Raw genomic sequence first — 20,235 nt, forward strand, 5'->3', positions numbered from 1 at the left:
GGACACTCCCCCCAAAAAGATAATAATTGCCTATAAAAACAGAGCCCCTAATATTGGGACGTCTGGTCATTCTAGGCAGTACTGGGGCTCAGAGAAGACCCAAGAAGTGGGAAAAACAGAGACTAACAAAGTTAGACAGAGAGAAGGTGAGTGAGGTAATATCTTTTATTGAACCAAATTCTGTTTGTAAGAGAAACAAACTTTCAAGCCACACAGAGCTCTTCTTCAGGTCTGGGGAAGGCAATCCCAGAGTAACAGCAAAATGCAAGGTGGAACAGATTGTTTAGTATAAATAGTTAGCACATATTGCAAGAGACCATTCAAGGTAAAGTTGTTCGTTAGCACCACTGCAGTCATAGGACAAAATGAGGGGGTCAGTGGGTTACATGTTGTTTTAATAAATCATAAATCCAGGGTCTCTGTTCAGTCCATGATTTTTAGTGTCTAGCAGACTAATGACTCTATGATCACCCATTCATAGAGTAATGAATTTAAGCTCCTAGGCTCATCTTTTCAAAGCGTTGTGCAAGTTTCCTTTGAGGATGCATAGTGATTGTATAGGACATGTGTAACTGTATAAATATTTGTTTGAAAAATAAATAAAAAAGGGCTTAAAGAGAAGTAAAATACTTTATAAGCTGTTTTGTTAGTCCAACTGCTAGTTTCCAATCAGGCAAATGTGACACAGAAACAAGTTGTTTGGCCAAACTGCCAACACTACTCTGATTTTCAAATGAGTATTTCTGGGAGCAATTTTTAGTGTACAATCTTTACATGCTGATCATTGGTTTTATTTGGAAGCTTAACAACACTGACCACTGAAATAATTAGGAGTAAGATAAATACTAGAAATCAACTAAACCAAACTAAAAACAAGCATCTAAGGGAATATAAAAAACTTCATTCTCCTAGACTGCAGGCAATAGACAAAAGCTTTTACATATAAGGTTGAGCTCCTTACTTCCACCTATGCTCTCAGTTTCTACCAAACACCACTTCTGTAGTTGAAAACAGTAATTCACAAAGCCTAGTGTCAGGAAAGTGGAAGAGTTGAGCGATCACAATCAATCAATCTCATCACCTCAATGACATGCTGTGAATGTAATTAATCCTCTGTTTATTTAGGGAGCTTCACACCCTTCACATAAAGCAGCAACTCCCTGCTGGTTTCAGGCAAGGTAATTATGTTGTAACAAGGATTGGGTTTCGATCATAATGAGAGGATGAAAAGGAAAATGCTGCTAAGGAGCATGTCTTTTACAAAAAGCCTACTTTTGACATGATTCAAATTGTGTTCCTGACACAGCCATCAACACACTGAATACTCTAGAGGACGTTAACAACATGTGTACTGCACAAACCTGGGATTCATTCAGCGGCACACCTTTTCAGTTGTTCAACCTGCCTCCAAAGAGGTGAAAAATCTGAATTAGAAACCATCACAAACTCTAACAATCAGAATAGTTCAGGACAGGAGATAATTGCCTAAAACCCACAGACTATTAATTTTATCATTTTTTCCAGTTACTTTTATCTATAATGCTCCCTAGGGCAACAAGGCCCTACACTGGAAAGAAACTTTATGGAAGGTGCAAGTCAAGAATAATCCCTGAGTTTTAGATTTATTATACGATTGGTTTTTTTTCAATCAAAAGAACACACAACCAAACTGTCCTTGTGATATACTGAAAGCTCCTTATTTGCATAACTGAGCAGCAAAACACCTCCTCTTCCTTTCAAGACTCTTTTTATGGGTCTGAACATACTTTGGCTCAGCAGAATAGGATTGTTTCAGCTCAGGCAGATCCCTCCTACCTGGAACTCTGAAAACCCTACTAAAATTTAACCCAAAAAGCACCATGCTGCTGTCTAGCTGGGAGAAGCCTTCTCCTAGTAGCATAACAGGGATGGAATAAGAGACCCATATGCAGGGAGCACCGAAAGCCCTGTACTTCATAAAATCTTCACAGAATCATAGAAGATTAAGGTTGGAAGGGAACTCAGAAGGTCATCTAGTCCAACTCCCCGCTCAAAGCAGGACCAATCTCAACTAAATAATTCCATCACACTTCCTGTTGTGTTTTACCACGTGAAGGTACATTTTCCCCTTTTCAACCTCAGCAGCTAGTTAAAGCCTGAGGCCCTTGGGATGTTCCAGCTGGAAGCAGAAATTGACAGAATCTTATATTTTGTATGACGCAATCTTGTTTATTTACAGGGAATGTACAAAGTCCTGCTTCTCCAAACACAGGAGAAACCAAGAAGAAAAGGATCAGTTACTTAGCTTATAGCCCCATGCCTTGTTAGCCAATAGACCCAAAGTTTTCTCTCTAGCTTTTTTCAGGGTCACATAGTGTTCACCAGCTACTGCTTGGCTTTCTTACTTTTTGCCCCTGCCTCTCTCTCTCTCTCTGTTCTGGTCTGTTCTCAGGTTCTGTGCATTCTCCCTTCTCCCCACCCATTAAAAATACTTGGCAAAATGGCTCCACCCACTCGGTCCATTCCCCTGAATGGTTCCAGAGGGGTAGCCGTGTTAGTCTGTATACAGCAAAAACAACGAGAGCTCTGTAGCACTCTACCCGGCTTTTATCCACCTACCCCATTGTTATCTATGCCCTTGGATATGTATATGTTTCCTCCTATATATGTTACTTATTTGCTGTATCATTTCTACCAACTGCATCTGAGGAAGTGAGCTGAAGCTCACGAAAGCTTATGCCTGCTGAAATTAAATTTGTTAGTCTTTAGAGTGCTACAGAACTTTCCTTGTTTTTCCCTTGAATGGGTTTACAACCCCTCTTTGTTTTAAGGGGGAACTTCAGATTAACTCACATTGACAGTTTTATTAATTGAATCTAATTGTTAACTGAATCTAAAAGCAGTCACCAATGCCTTTCAGTATTACAATATATTGGCACAGACTTAACAGTAAGACTGTAGGACAAAATGCTCCTCTCTGATCTGTAGAGGGCTCTTGACTCTCATATTCCGCTTTCCTTACACATGGAATAACACATAGTTATTTAGGCTAAACATGACTAGAGAGGATTATGTGGAACTTCAGAAGGAACTTAAAACTGGGTAAATGCATAACACGATGTCACATGAAATTTAATAATGCAATTGATAACTGCAAAGTAAAACACACTGGAGGGGAAAATGTACACTACTCTTACAACTCACAGGGTTCTAAATTAACTGTATTAACCCAAAGAAAGGGATCTGTGTGTCATCATACACAGCTCACTGAAAACCTGGGCTCAATGCACAGCAGCAGTCAAAAAAAGTTAATCAGTTGTTAGGATGCATAAGGAATGGGATAAAGAATATTGAAAACGTTATAAAGCCATTATATAAGTCAATGGTGTGGTCACACCTGGAATATTGTGCATGGTATTGGTTACCCCATCTCAAAAAAGATACTGCAAAATGGGAGAAGGTTCAGAGAAGAGCAAGAAGAATGATCAAAGGTCTGGAAAACTCTCATATGAAGACAAACTGAAAAGACTAGGGCTGTTTATCTTAGAAAGGAAATGAAGAAAGTGGGGTTATGATAAAAGAAAATAAACTAAAGAATGGTATAGAGAAGGGAGATCCGGAACTTCTGTCTTCCATGTCTCCTCAGACAACAACAAGGGGAACATTTAAATTAAATTAAAAGGTAGGAAATTGAAAATGGATATAAGGAAATATTCTTTCCACAGAAAATGCAATTGAGCTGTTGAATTCATTGAGGCCAAGAACTTAATAAGATTTTTAAAAGAATGAGATCTTTATATGGATATCAAAAATACCCAGAGTTGTTATAATTCATGACAATTAACTTTTTAGAAACTATATTAAACCTTGTGCTTCATGGCATAAGCCAACCTCTATCAGAGATCACGATGAGATTTATGGGGAAAGCAGACTATTCCACATATGCCTGCCGCAGGGTTCTTACACCATTCTCTAAACCATATCATTTTGGCCACTGTTGGGTACATGACCTTGGACTAGATGGACCTTGGGTCTGATCCAGTAAGGCAAGTCCTATGTTTCTATGGAATCCTTAATGGTTCATATTTCTAAAGTTTGGATGCTTATGCTATTGTAAGGCATCCTGGGAATTCTCAACTCCAAGGCATCATGTTGTGTCCTATGGACAAAGATATGATATTGTACATGATATTATTTTGTTGAAATAAATCATTTTTAGTGTTGCACTTTTTATACCTATGCATGTTAATAGAATACTCTGCACACTACGTTCCTATTAATATTAATGGGCAGCTCCATCAACAGTATGGGGGGGAATATATGTCCCAGTTAATTCCGACTTTACACAGTTGTAACAAGAAAAGACTTAGAAGATGAAAGGAAAGAAAAAACTTCTATTCTTCAGCCAGGCTTCTCCTTCAGTTTTTATACTGCCCTCAGATTCCTTTAAAAAGGTTACTTTAGCTTTAATACTTTCAGACACAGTTATTATGCTTTAAATTATGGACAAATACTTTAAAAACGAAGTGTAAAGAAAAAAGAATGACTTCTGAGCAACTGGTGATAAGGTAGAAGCCACTAAATAAATGTCTTTGTCTACATCTATCCTTACAGAAGAGATGTTAGCTGGATACTGACAAGTACTAGTCTTTGTGTAAGATAAACAATCACATGCGACCAGGAAGTGTTTGTGGGGTTAAGTTAAAATAAATACTTATATAGGGGTTTACATCGGTCTAAGTAGTTTACCAAATACAATTTCAAATCAAGTGGGATTTAAATGTATTATATATTCACACAAAGATGACAGGCATACAAACAATGGTGAGTTCTGATCTGGATATCGGTCTCAAGTCAAAATAAATGTGCTGGTCTCAACCTGCTGCTTTAATGGACGTATATTTACATTACAAAATCTAGCATGAAATTTAGCAGCTACAGATGATATGTAAAAGGTTGGGACTGAGTAAAGTTCAATGAGTTGGTCCAATAAAAGATATTACCTCACCCACCTTGTCTCTCTAGTACCCTGGGATCAACATGGCTACAACACTGTCTACATAAAGTTTAGTGACACAGCTATAAAGTAGAAGCCTGCAAAGCACCTGCCTAGAGTACATCTAGTTTACCACTGCCAGCCATCATTCACTGTAATCTAATATTACTCAGAAAAAAACAAACAAACTGAGATTAAAAACATTAAGGTTGCAAAGTCAAGAACTCAATATTTGGGAAATGCCAGAATAAAGATTGCCAGTGCAATGTTAATTCAGCCCTATTGTGTGTATGATTTATGACAGTCTTTAATTATATGATCACATTTTTTTCCACAGCACTCCTGCTTCATTCTGTACACAGGATGAATGGTGCTCAGTTAATGAGCACCAATTAAATATTTTGTTTTATTCTCATTACTCTATGTGTGGCCCAAGACCTTATTTACCGCATGCTCTTCATATCCTGCTCTGAATGACTCCTGGGGGAATTCTGCACCACTGTGCAATGCAAAATTTGCACAGAATTAATGTTCTGTGCAGAATTTCCTTTTTCCCCTGCAGAATTGGTGCTGCAGAGCTGCTGGCTGCCACTAGGGGCTGCTGGACCTGGAAGAGCCCGGCTCGCAATTAGAAGACACTGCTGGGGGGAGGGGGATGGAGCTGGAGGGTTCCCGACAGCTGCAGTTCCCAGCATGCCCTGAAGGAAGAAGGCAGTGTACAGGAAACTCCATACAAATCAGGGACACAGTATCAGGCTCTTTCTCTATCTGGATCCCTGGTATCTGGGGGAGGAGAGGGTGTGAGTGTCTGGGGCTAGGTGGTCCTACGGCTGGGCTCTGGGAAGAGGAGGTGCAGGTATCTGGGTGCAGCTGGGCTCCGGTGGGAGACGGTCTGGGTGTCTGTCCCTGCAGCTGGGCCCTGGGGGGTGGGGATATAGGTGGCTGGGCTCTGGGGGGAGGACATGTGGTTGTCTGAGCAGGGAGGTCCCCATGACTGGGCTCTGGGGCAGAGACACAGGAATTAGGTTGTCATAGGAGTTTATTTAACTCTCTCCTCCTGGGGGAATCTTTTTTGTTGTCTGTATTGTTACAGACATAGTTGCTGACAGGTATTTTGAGATAAATTACCAAAATAATTGAAACTGGCATGATTATATAGTGTTATTTTGACAAATAAAATATGCAGAATTTTACAAAATTTGTAATTTTTTGTCGCAGAATTCCCATTCTCAGTATCTTCCTCCCTTCCTCTCTTACATCACTTACACTCCTCTGCTCGTACCAGCCCCCCCATCCCCACTCACCTGATTAACACTTGTTACCCACAGCTCTTCTGCTCTCTATATCTCGCCACATCCTTCTCATCAGAGACCCAATGATTTTATTTGAGGGGGAAAGGGAGACAAATTTGGTCTTTTAGTTGCAACTTCAGCGTTGGATGGGGAGCCATCATTCCCTAATCTACATCATAGCAGTTTGCAAAAGCTCTGACCAAACAAAACCAAAAAGCAAGCACACCAGACAAATTAAATGTAATTTTATTATGGAAATGAAAGTAATAACAAGAGTGACAGCAGGGTGGATGATAAACTCACTTAGCAGGGGATCAAATGAAGTGATGACATGCCATTATGACCTCAGGGGTTAAAGATGCAATTTTCCATCTGGCTGCATCTGGCTTTTCAACATAAATGTTGACACCACCTGCTGAGGTTTACTATGAGCTGCCTCCACTATTCTCTATGTAGTTTTTGAAGCCTCAGTTAACATTTATTTCTCTCTCTGTTTTGTTGTGCAATATGCTTCCTCCCCAGTAAACAAATGGAAAGTTAAAAACCAAAAGTTACTTACAATATAGTGTGTGCAATGTAGTAATTGCATTAAGTACAAGCAACCTAAGGATGTTCATTAGAAAACTATTAGGCACGTAAAACTTCCTATCCTTATGCTGTGGATTGAGGCTATAAGAGCAGTGTGGACTGACAACCTCTCGGATTCTTTCTCTACTGTTAATCATGAGTGAAGGATCCTAAGCAGAGGAAGGAGGGCAGACAGTGAAATACAGATAGGGACCAACACCTGAAAAAGCATAGTTTACTTACCTTATCGTAGCCAGAGTTCTTCGAGATATGTGGTCCCTAGATATGTAGAGCCCTGCTAATCCGCAGATATCCTCTTTACATCCGCAGACACTTTTTTGCAGGTTGCAGACTGGATGTGGATGGTCACAGAGATCACGGAATCTGTGACTTTCCAGGACTTTCCTGACTTCTGTGGCAGGGCTGGAGCAGCTGGCAGCCCAGGGCTGTCACCGAACAGCTGATCGATCGGCTGGCCAGCGCCGGGCTTTCTTGGAGTAGGTGACTGGGGGCATCCCGTGGTGGTGGACCTTCAGGCTGGCCGCCAATCAACTGTCTGGCAGGAAGCCCGGGCTGAACAGCTCATTGGTGGGAGGAGGGGTGGCTAGCCGCAGACCAACCGATTAGCAGCTCTGGGGCTGCAATAGCAGATACATCTAAAAGGGGAAGTGTGAATTGCAGGTCAGATAGAAGTTTATTCTGGGGGAGGTGGATCCACATTTTTGTATCTGCTCATGTTTTTGTATATATTCTACTGTACTGATCAGCAGTGCTCATTGCACATAGTTCTGATGCCCATACAAATATCATGCTGTGAGATGGCAGGAAACTGGAATGGGATACCTGACTTTGTCTTTGTCCTGGGTCAGAAAGACAGGGAAGGACTAGATCATGACTGGGGACATGCTGACAACTGTATGAGACTGAGAGACCAGAACAGCCTGGGCCATCTGGGCACAATCAGGATTACCAGCACTCCATTCTGCTGGATCTTCCTCAGAACCCGAGGTTAGAGGGGAATGGGTGGGAATGCATACAGTAAGGGTCCTGACCACAAGATTAGAAATGCCTCTCCCACACAGTTTTGACCTCAAGATGTCCTGGAACAGTACATTTCTTGCTCCCTGGGGATGCGAACAGGTTGCAAGGTTCTTGAAAACCTTGAAACCCCATTCTTGAAAAATTTTCTGGATCACCAAGTCATGGAGTTCCCACTCTGTACTAATACATCTGCTAGTGTGCTACGGTCTCCTGGGAAGTGCACCGCAAGAGAGTAATCTGGTGCTTAATACATCAGTTTCACAGGTTAACAGTTTCTACGCAAAGGGGTGGGGGGTTCTGCACCCCATTGTTTGCAGATGTAGAACACTGTTGTCACATAGCTCAACATCACCTGAATGTGATTTTGTATTAGTGGTAGAAAATGTTTTCAGGCTTCTCAGACTGTTCTCAGTTCTAAGAGGTTTATGTCCAGACTTCCAGGAAGTCCACGTTTCTTGTGCTGTCTGCTTATCCAGATGGTCACCCCATCCCAACGAAAAGGGTCCTCTCAGGTAGGGATCAGGTCGTGATCAGGGTCCTCTCAGGTAGGGATGAGAAAATGGGACTCCCACACATACATGGTCTCTTTCTGTCCACCGAGGCCATCTCTACACTGTACTCCACTGGCAGCACATGTAGGTTACATGTAGCTACATGTCGCAGTGAAAAGCAAGCTGTGTCCACACTCCAGTGTGTAGCTACATGCATCAGTAAAAGGCTCTGGCAGGGGGGAGCTGCCAGAGCCTTTCCCTGCAGTGGAGAAAGATTCCAGCAGTGGGGAGGAAAAGGAACACTATACTGCTAAAAATAACGATGTAGACAGGGAGGCACTTCTTGGGTGCACACAGGACCATCTAAGGTACCTCTCCTAAAGCGTTCAGGTGTGTCTTTACTTGCCTAAGCAGCGCCTCACCATATGCACTGCTATTTATACTTGTGCTAGAGGACAGTGCAGTGTATGTACACTACATGCCACTATACAGAGTGCGCAGTGTAGGTGCACCGCAACAGCAAGTCTTACATCCCAGAAAGGAGTGTAATTAATTTGTCTATGCCATGGCTATTTGGCACACAGACTGTGCATAGCCAAGCTTGTGGACAATAGAGCAATAGTCTTGTGAAAGAGGACACAAGTACAAGATGCTACCTGATCTACAAGGACCAGGCATAAGCAGACAGATGCCTGTGGACAAGATTCTTTTGAAATGTGTCATGAGGGAGGTATTCTTTGGTGGTAACAAAGTCCAAGGATGTGCCAATAAATGACACAGTCTGTGTGGGAGCTAAAATGGACGTTTCTGTATTCACACAGATTTCTAAAGATGCCAAGAAGTTGATTAGGGAAGTTGTTGTCGCTACTTCCTGATATGACTTCCCCATAAATGGCCAATCATCCAGGTAGGGAAAAAATGAAAGTGTGCTGCTACCACCAAGACTACCTTTGTAAATACCTCTGGCTAAAAGGTAGCACTCTACTTCCTTTGGTAATGGTTCATGCCCACTATGCACATCTCCTGTGAGAGGGGTGGATGTCTATGAAAGTAGGCATCCTTCAGGTCAAATATTGTGAACCAATCATTTGTATACATAGATGGAATTATAGATGCCAGAATGACAATTCTGAACCTCAGTTTGAGGATAAAGACATTGAGCTGTCTGAGATCCAAGATGGGTCTCCATCCTTCCTTCTTTCTGGGGATGAGAAAATATTTTGAACAGAACCTGTTCCCTTGCTGTTGAGAGGATTTCAGCTCTATGTCTCCCAAGAGGAGAAAAGAGTCTACTTTTTAACTGGGCAACCTCTCCTGAGAGGTGTTCATGAAGAGGGAAGGGGGCTTTGGAAGGTGAATTCTATGAGACAGCCGGAGTGAATGATGTCAAGTACCCGTTTGACCATTGTTATTGTCCATCACACCTGGGAGAAATGGGTTAGGTGGCCACCAGATCGGTTACTTGGGTTCTCAGATGAAGGATGTGGCATCTGGATGGATTCACAGCTCTTGAAGATACCATCAAAATAACTTTTCAGCAGGAGGCTGTGGTTGGAAGGAAGGAGGAAGCGGAGTGTTATGCTTGGTTCTCTGTCTTTTTTGTGGTGATTTGTATCCTCTCTGATGATTAAAGGGTTGCGGTGGCAGCCTGGGTTTGTATGTTTGTGGCCTATGGAATTTCCTTTTGGGAGCTGGGGTATATATCCCCAGGGTGTGGAGGGTAGCTCATGAGTCCTTCAAAGTCCTCTGCTATGGCTTGACCATCCCTGGGGAATCCTGACAAGCGGAGTCAGGACTCTCTGTACATGATGATTATTGTAACCACAGAACAGGAGGTTGTCTCAGCTGTGTCGGCCACAGCCTGGAGGGAGGATCTGATGATCAGCTTTACCTTCCCCAGTAAGAGTTTGGAATTGTTCTCCAGTCTCTTATGAGAATTTGTTTGCAAATTCAGTGAATTTAGAGTAATTAATAGTCATATTTAGAAATTAACACTTGGTAGTTTGATATTCTGAAATGTAGGATGGTTGAGATGAAGACTTTTCTCCAAAGGAGATCCAGTCATTTAGCCTCCTTGTCAGAGAAGGCAGAACATGATTTAGATTGTCTATTTCACTCTGTGCAGCAATGCACAACTGAAGTGTTCAGGGCAGGGCATGTAAATAAATATTCTCCTCCCTTGGCTGGTATGGAATATTTCTTGTCTGCCCCCCCTTAGTTGTGGAGGCACATGTTGCTGGCGTGTGCCAGACAGCTTTGGCAGGCTCCAGAATAGCATCACTGATGAGGAATGCTGTTTTGTTAGGCACAGCATTTGTAGGATGTCCAGGAGCTTTGACGTATCTCTTGGACCTCCCCTGGGAGGAAATGGAGTGCATCTGCCACCCTCTTTAGAAAACCTTGAAACTACCTGTTGCCATCAGGTGGAGAAGAGGAGGCTGGAGCAACCTCTTTGTTAGAAGAAGATGAAAATATTCTCGGTGGGATCGGCAGAACCATTAGTTCTGGTTGTTCTTTTTTCCTTCTTTCCTCCTTCATAGGCTCTTGAGGAAGACTGGCTTCCTCTCTGGGAGGAAAATGGCACAGTGATTCTTTGGATTCTTCATGGTATCTATTGGGCCCCAGGGCCCCCAATAAGACCTGTGTGAGAGATCAAATATTGGCTGTGGAAGTCCTCAAGGCAGGCTCACGTGAATCCAACCTTGTAGAATTGCAAAGGCACCCAAAAAATTCTGGACCCTCTGTCTGGTTTGAGGTCTTGTCCCTGAGGACGTGAGGGTAGTTCTTCAACAATGTCCAACTCTCCCGAAGAGAAGAATGTAGGTTCCACTTCTAGGGGAGGTGCCATCAGAACCATGTATGATGAACTCCCACAGGACAGCAGCTTCTGGCTTGGCGCCATCCTGGGACTGATATGTGCCCACAGTGGAATACACATAAAGATCAGCACTCAAAGAAGAACCTCTAATATAAGCAAAATAACCAGATGGTATCCACCAAATCAGACTATTACCAACTACCTGCACATCACCATTTTGTTCAACAGCTTATTTGCTTTCAATCATGACAACACACTATGCTTAAAATCAATCATACTCCAGGCAATCTCTCCCCACACAGTCAACGGCATCATACAATTTAGGCTCTGTCCAAATTACAACTTTTAACCAAATTTGTCACCAGTTATTGGCACAAATTGTAAATATGCTTTGTTCTCACATGCTACATAATTAAAACTTGGTGCGTAACCATGGCAGCTTAGTGTTACTCCCCTGCCAGAGACCTATCCTGGCATCCAGTTTTCTTCCTTTAACCAATTTGATACACTGTTGTGTGAACTGTGCTTGTGCACCTAGTCCTAGTCCTGTGCTAGTCCTCCTTCCCAGAGTGCATCATCCCACCTGCTGCTGGTGGTGTCATGTGTATGCTTCTTGTGATTCAAAAAACCCTCCCTGCCAACTGGCAGAAGGATTACAAGGATGTCCTGATCCTGATATATACATTCTGGTTCACCAAAGAATGTCATGTGAGGTCCTAAATGAAAGCCAGGGTCACAATGATCATTCTGTATATACATTTCACAACTACATTAGACTATGTAAGGAATTATGGATGTATACTGAAAGTGTGTTTTAAAGTCTGTATCAAGGCAGAGTTGATAAAACAGGTTTTCTGTCAGATGAGACATGTATTCACCTGTCTCTGCTTGCATGTAAATTAAGCATTGTAAGCTAACACAATGACTACACTTCTACATACAAAATCAACAGGGGAATGTGAAATAAACAGGGCAGCAGCACACTGGAAAATTAGCCATGGGCAGTTATCCTGCCCTGGAGTACAAACAATCAGCTTTGAGGATAAAAGAAAAAGAAAAAGGCACCTAGGATGAAATTGGACTGTGCATCATGAAAACGGGATCTCTGTCTACCTTGGTTGAAGACGCTGCAAAAGATTTTAGGTGAGATAAGAATAATGCAGCCTGTTAAATAGTCTCTAGGAAGCATGTTATGATTTTGTGTTATATGTAACCCTTTTGCTTCCATTATCTTTACTCATCATCTCTTAAATCTGTGATAACAAACTTATTGTTGTTTTCACTATGAGTATATCTCAGTGCTGTGGTATTAAACAAGGCGCTGATCCTAAGTTAAATCAAACAAGCTGGTGTGTACACTGTTCCTTGGGGATGGCAGACCTGGAATTTCTGTGACTATTTGGTGGAGAAGGGGCTGAACACTACAGGGAAATGCTTCAAAGGGGTTTAGGGGCTGTGGTGCACCGACTGTTACCCTGCAAGGCAAAATAAGGGCTGGCATAGTCCAAAGGAGATTGTTTGGGTGGAAAATAGGTTGATGGTGTCAGGAAACAGACACTCAGTTAAGCACAAGCAAATCTCCCTCTTGCGGGAGGCAGTAATAAAGGGATTCTCAGTGGTAGGTACCCAGGAATCCTCACAGCCTCTTCTGGGCACTCTTTCCCCTGCTGAAGTAATATATGATAGCTACCCAGATTCTCCCAGAAATCACTGATACAAGCAGAGTGCCTAGTAATGTGCAGGGATGTGAAGCACATTTATCTCCAGCTCCGAATCAGAAAAGCTGCACTGTGGACGTAACTCAAACTGTTTGCTCTAACTCAGTCAGATGAGTCTGCCAATAACTGGTTACAAATACTGTTGTACGGTGGATGAGGCTTTACATTTGAAGCCTTATATAATCAGAACTCCAGTACACAATTCTAGTCCAGGATTTGGAAGTGCAGTAATATATAAAATTATCCTAAAGCAGGGGCTCCCAAACTGTTGTCTGCTGGTGTAGACCCATGGAGATCTAACGGGCCTGTCTCTGTTTTCACAAGTATCCAAGTTTTTCATTGCAAAAAGGAGCCGGGAGACCTGTAAAAGCAGATGGAAACAAAAAGGGCTCAGCCTCCACTACGAGCTGCTTACAAATCTGAGGCAAGAAAACAGGACCTGCCTTCAGAGACCTTGAACCATCAGTGTGACTGAAGCTGTCAGACACAAGAGGAGAAAAATACCCAGGGAAGAAAGACACAATGCATCTTAATAGTGTGTCCAGGGGGGGCAAATAACAGATAAGACAAAGCAATAAAATGAAGAGCAAAAGTAGATATCAACTGATTTCAAAAAGAACAAAACACTTTATTAAAGACAGCTATAAATACATAAATATTTCCCCCCATCCCTTTTCAATGCAAGCAATTGCTGCAGCTGCCACAGGGATGCTGTGTGATCATGCATGGGAGTAGAGTGGGCTCATGTGATCATTCTATTAAGATGTGGTCCCCACAATGTGAAAAAGCTTGAGAATCCCCGTGAGCAGACCAGCCAATGCCTATTTGTGATTCCTCTATATATAATCAGATTCGCATATGATTTTAAACAACTTCTGCATCATTTATTAGTGAAAACATTAAGGCTCTGATTCAAGAAAAGATCTGTGTTCAGGCCAGCACTTAGGCACGTGCTTAATTTGAAGCACACAGTTCAGTGTTATCCTGAACAAAGATGGACATAAGCATGTGGTTAAATGCTTTTCTGATTCAGGCCTAAAAATAGGAGATTGATTCTGCAGTTCCTCTTTCTCTTGCTCAACTAATGACAGGCAACTATTGTGCCATGTCATGATGACAGTAAGATAGCTTAATTGCCTTTCCAGAGGATGTCAGTTCTACTTAACTGGTACCTAATGTATGTGTCTTGCTGTAAATGTATTAATCTATCAGTCCCTTATATCTACCCTACATTTTCCTCCACTGTATTTGAAGAAAAGCTAAGTTCCGATGACTGGCTTGCTAGATGTTATATTCACTGATATGGACAGCAGCAATACTGCTCTCCTAGGACTCATTTCTTTTTGAAAGATGCATGAAAAAACCTCTGTCTTCATTTACTGTACTTTCTCAACTAAAGCTTCAGTCTGCTTATGAATTCTCCAGTGGCTCTCTTTAGGCGCTGGCCTAGATTGGCCTAATAAAAGAAGTGAAAACTGTGATTGAATTGCCAAATTTGATATACTGGGATTAAACAGCCTTTTATACCATAATAGGTTTTTTCCCCAATCTTCATAGTGGAAACAAAATTAATCATTTTAAAAACATACTAAAGAGCAAATGAATAAACAATCAATACACACAATTTAGTAACAGGCAGTTGTGAAATGCAGGGCTATTTATTCACTGAAAAATTCTGGTGATGTCAAACCAGAAGTGTTTTAATAAAAACATTTTAATCACCCTCAGAACTCAGAGATATGCCATTACTTAACATTAGCCTATTTAAATTGGATCCATGTTTTATATAAAATAAATAATTCTCTTTCATATTTCCCTTTTTCCCCAATACCTGCTCTGAAATTTTCTTGGGTGTGTTACCCATGATAATCTGCTTTTTGTGACTGGTAGATTTAGAGGATTCCTAATTTCTTGTGAATCTCTCCATGTTAAATTATAGACTAAGATTTAGAGGCTGATTTCACAACATCAAGTCATATAAGGATGATACTATATTATACTGTATATCACTTACCGTACTTTCTGTAGCAAGGCCTTCACAGAACAGTTTTACCACCTCTATACATAGTACATCTTATAACCATGGCTGTACCAGGGCATTCTGGAGCTAGAGAGGCACCTGTGCAACAGTACTCTACATTGCTGCTTGGAGCAGGGGCTTTTGGGTAGCGAAACACTGCATTGACGGGTAGAAGACCAGCTGAACCAGTGCAGCTTCATCCATCACAGCTTCCTCTCTATCCCGGGAAGAAACCTGTGTAGATTGCACTTATTCAATTGGACCTGACTAAAATCCTCTTTCTCGGTGCTGAAATCAATTGGTACAACCAGTGAATGTAAAATGCCCATGTCAGCTGTTTGTGTAATTTTGTGAAATAATGTGTGTGTCATTAGCTCAAGACATCCAATTCAGGAACTGTGAGTTGCCACAAACTTTTTTCAAATATTACATGAATTTTTTAATCATTTTAACTCCTTGAAAAAGCTTCTTGACTTCTGTGCAGTTAGATAAACATTTAGATAAAATTGCCATTTTGCACCTCCCTTATGTTTGCATATTGCTAATACATCAAGTGGAATTTATATTTTTATTTAAAAGCAAACCTTCCATTCTACTGCTGCCAACAATATTTTAAAAAAATTAAACAATGCCTTCTTTTGTCTTGCATGAATAGCATGTTAGTAAGTTTAGTAAGTGAAAGATTGAACAGATTTCCATTTATGATTTTTTTTCTCCATTTTGACGAGTTTACGAATTACTGACCCTTTTCCTGGATAAAATATGCTAAAAACTCTTCCAGAATAGGAAATGATTTAAAACTTACTTGGTTTTTTGAATCCAAATACAATAGTCCGTAATGTAGAGATCATTAAGGATGTAGGCAGGGTCATTTTCTCGAAAAATCTTGTGAATGTCCAACAGACACTTCAAAACAGCACTTTTACCTGGAAAAACATTTATACTTTTTAAAAAATAAACAAATAAGAACTAAAATATTACAGTCTTATGCTTGACACCTTAACAAATATTTAATCACAACACTTCATATCTGCAGCAGGTTTGAACAATCTGATTACCTTTTTATGGTGAGTTGGTGCCTTGATAATTTGATTGGAATTCTCCCATTTCCCTTAAAAAACAAAATAAAGGGAGGACAGATTTAAGTCCCAATTGCACAAGTTCTTTGGACTCCTCTGAAAACATGGAGCCTCACTGAAGCCAATGGAGATGTACCTATCTAAAGTTCATTGCAGGATTGGAGCCTTAAAATTCATTAGACTGCTTCCTGCTGCTATTAGTGACAGACTGGTTGGCAGCTCAAACATCTGGGATAAAAAGAACTCATCATATGTTCCAAAAAACTAAAAAAAGTTCCATTTTAAAAAAAATTTGATAAAACTCTGAAACTTTTTTTTTTTTTTTTAATTAAAAAGTGAAAATAAGCAGGGCAAGTAAAAAAAAAGTGTGCAGAGGTAGTCTACCAGGCCTGCCATGCTGGGGTGAGCTCCTTGCAGATTATTTCATCTTAACATGGCGAGGCTACACTGTATAAATAAAAAATTAAGACCTTGAAGAGATCAACTCAGAACTCCCCCTGCTGTTCAACCACAAGATTTTATCACAGAAGTACTTCTGTACAAAAGATCACCAGATTGAGTGTATATATACAGAGGGGAGGGGAACATAGAGACAAGGAAGGAGGAGTTGTACAACGGGGTGTAAGTGGCAGGTGTGGAGAAACTGGAGAAATGCTGCCCTGGAGGGGAACTAGTGAAACAGAAAACTAGAAGAGAGAGAATCAGATAAAAATTAAGAAGCACAGCATAGCTGCTGAACTACTTTCTCATCCTTTACATCTGTCAAGACGCGTTATTCTAATTTGCAAAAAGGACTCGTTTTTAAAAAAAAATTATGACAATATAAATGAAAACTTGGTTTAATTGTCAAACTGCCAGCAAGAACAGTTTGCAGTTTACAACTGGAAAAAAAGTGTATAAAACAGGTTTTTAAAGTTTTCAGGACAAATAAAAGAGGGGTCAAACGGGGTACTAGGTTCTCTCTAATGCCACCGCATTCCTTCATTCTCCTTCAACTGATATTCATGGGGATTTGGCTGCTTTTCTGACTGGTCCTGTGCTGCAGCAAACAGCACATCAACTTAATGATTCCATAGCACTGTCTAGAGTCCCCATACACTAAATAGAAAGGGAAATTTCATTTCATGCCTAATTTATACATTGCTGCAATGATTTCACAACGTCAGGATGAATCCAGTACACCAAGGGATGAAGAAGGGGAAATGAGCTCTGTTACAATTCTAATCTGTTTAGTTAAGGCACAACGGACATTGTCACGGATTTCATTTTCATCACGCTGTCTTTCAAGTCGCACATTATTTACATTAGTAAAAAGAAAAAGAAAAAATACATTGTTTGAGTGCACATGAGTGAGAGTTTTGTAGGGCAGTGGTTCTTAACCTGTGATCCACGGATCTCTGGGAGTCTGCAGACTATGTCTAAGATTTCCAAAGGGGTCTGGCACCTCTATTCGAAATTTTTTAGGAGTCCAAAAATGAAGAAAAGTTGAAAACCACTGCTGTAGGGTTTAGGAAATGTGCATCCCAACCTATCAGGGAGGTGGGAGGAGGCTGAAAAAAACACAATTCCTCATGCACACTAATTTAGAGACTCAGGGACCCTTCAAAGTACAGACACCCACTTCGACTGACTGTGCTTGTCAGGGGCATAAACAGTTCTCAGTTCAGGCCTGAAGACACCAAGAGCACAGAGTCTTCCCTAAGGGTATCATAAACATATATGCTGCCATATGGCCCGGAGGCTGCAGGCAAGCCCTTGCTGTGGTTTGAGAGCTCTATTGTATTGTTGAAGACATTGTGATAAATCTGTTCTTGGGCAAGTATGCTCCGGCCATGGATTTCAGAGTGGCCATGATAAAATCAATGCATTGAGTGGGTATAAGGGCAGACTCTTTCACACAGAGGTAGACGCCCAATGAATTTTAGTCTGCAGAAGAGAAGAATGAGGGGGGATTTGATAGCAGCCTTTAACTACCTGAAAAAGGGTTCCAGGCAGGATGGAGCTAGGCTGTTCTCAGTGGTGGCAGATGACAGAACAAGGAGCAATGGTCTCAAGTTGCAGTGGGGGAGGTCTAGGTTGGACATTAGGAAAACATTTTTCACTAGGGGGGTGGTGAAGCACTGGAATGGGTTACGTAGGGAGGTGGTGGAATCTCCGTCTTTGTAGGTTTTTAAGCTGCGGCTTGACAAAGCCCTGGCTGGGATTATTTAGCTGAGGTTAGTCCTGCTTTGAGCAGGGGGTTGGACTAGCAGGTTCCTTCTATGGACTATTCCTTCTATTAACCTCCTGAGGTTCCTTCTATTAATGGAACAGAAATAGGGCCATGTTGGTTGCTGTCTGTACCTCAAGAAATGGTCCACCTTTTAGGAGCCAATTGTCGAGACAGGGTAAGATGATTATTCCCATCTAGTGAAGATGGGCTGTGATAGCCAAAAGGACTTTGATAAAGACCCTTGGGGCAATGGAGAGACCGTAGTGTAGGACATGATTCTGTTCACCACAAAACTTAGGAAATGCCTGTGCAAGGGGTGCATAGTGATATGAAAGTAAACGTGCTGAAGACTGAGGAAGACAAACTAATCTCCTGGGTCCAGAGAGAGAATTATCGCTGCTAAGCTTACCATTCTGTACAGTTGAGAGTGGACAAAATCCCGAGATCCAAAATTGGTCTTCACCACCCATTTTTCTTCGGGATCAACAAGCACAAGAAATAGAACCCTTTTCCAACAAAGTCCAGTGGAACAGGTTCAATCACCCCCATATTAGGAGGGACAGTATCTCCTTCCTCAAGAGACCCTAATGAAAAGGGTCCCTGTAGGGGAGGGAAGGTGAGGCAGAAGCAAGTTGAACTGGATGAAGTAACCAGTAGAAATCACTTCCAGGATCGACCTGTCCGAGGTGATTAACTCCCAGGAAGACACAAAAATAGGAGAGACAATCCCCATAAGAGTGGAGGGGGGAGGGGGAAACAGGTGCAGTGTAGGATTCAGAGAGGGAGAGACTTTGTGACCCTCGACCAATGGGTCAAAAGAAATCATTTCAAGGATAGCACTGACTGTGAAGTCGCTGTAGAGGACAGCCCTTTCTTAGTGAACCTGGACTTCTTCTTGGGAGTTCAGCTGTTGCAGAGTTGGCATTGGCCTGGGCAAGACACTGAGTAATCTACTGTATTTTCTCCTTGTCCTGGGTGTATAGATGCCCAGAGATCATAGTGTTGCCTGAGAATGTAAGAATATGAAGAGACCTGTCAGTGGCGACACTATATACTATTAGGCCTATATATATATACACATTATATACTATTGGGCCTATATATACACTATATACTATTGACACTATTGGGCCCCTCAAAGGGAAGGTCCTTGACAGTATTTTGTACCTCACAGGGGAAGCCAGAGGACTGCAGCCAAGAAGCTTGTGGCATGATTACTGTCGTAACCATGGAAAGTGTAGCTGTATCAGCAGCACTGGGCGATGCCTGGACAGACAACATGGCAATTGTGTAGCCTTCTCTTATGGGGACAAACTTGTTCCCTCTGATCCTGAGAAAGATGTTCAATGAAAGATGAAAACTTTGAATAGTTTCTCAAATCATATTTTGCCATGAGGGCTTGGTAACTGGCTAATCTGAACTGCAAAGAGGCCAAGGAGTAGCTCTTATGGCCCAGAAGGTCCAGTTGTTTTAGCTTCTGGTCAGGTGGCATTGAGCAGGACCGATACTGCCTGTTCTGTTCGTTAATGACCTTAACAACCAGGGAGTTGGGTGCAGGGTGAGAGAAAAAATACTTCAGGCCTCTGGGAGGGATGTAATATTTTTTGTCAGCCCATTTACATGTAAGTAGCCAGAGTCTGCCACACCATATATACTGGTGCCAGCAGAACATCATTGATTTTGCCCTGAGGTGACATATGAAAGATGTCCAACAGGGAATGTTAGGTTTCCTGGATCTCCAAATTTGCCAGGTCTCTGCTATACTTTTATAGCAGAAAGGCCTTGAAATTATCAGTGTAAGATGGTGGGGAAAGCATGATAGCCTCATCTGGTGAGGAGGAGGAGAATTTGTGGGAAGATGGTGTTTCTTCCTCATCTGGCTCTTGCTCCCTCTTATGAGGGGCCCCTGTAGAACTAGTTGCCATAAGAGGCCCATGGGTTCCAATAAGCCCTCTATGATGGAGCATAAGGGAAGGGGCAGGGCCAAAGGCTGTCCTTGCTAGGGTTGCTGGGTATATCTCC

The 20,235-nt window shown here is 41.7% G+C and overlaps 1 protein-coding gene across 1 annotated transcript in view; it reads right to left on the reverse strand.

Moving 5' to 3' along the window:
- SHQ1 (SHQ1, H/ACA ribonucleoprotein assembly factor) overlaps positions 1–20,235 on the reverse strand; it is an 87,010-nt gene that overhangs the window by 21,016 nt on the left and 45,759 nt on the right. The window contains exon 9 of the mRNA XM_067542474.1: positions 15,728–15,848. Within this exon, the coding sequence (XP_067398575.1) occupies positions 15,728–15,848 (121 nt within the window). The remainder of the gene's footprint in view (positions 1–15,727; positions 15,849–20,235) is intronic.

The sequence above is a fragment of the Emydura macquarii genome, unplaced genomic scaffold (genome assembly GCF_026122565.2).
Source record: "Emydura macquarii macquarii isolate MOO-44397 ecotype Brisbane River unplaced genomic scaffold, CSIRO-AGI_Emac_v2 contig_71, whole genome shotgun sequence".
NCBI lineage: Eukaryota > Metazoa > Chordata > Testudines > Chelidae > Emydura > Emydura macquarii.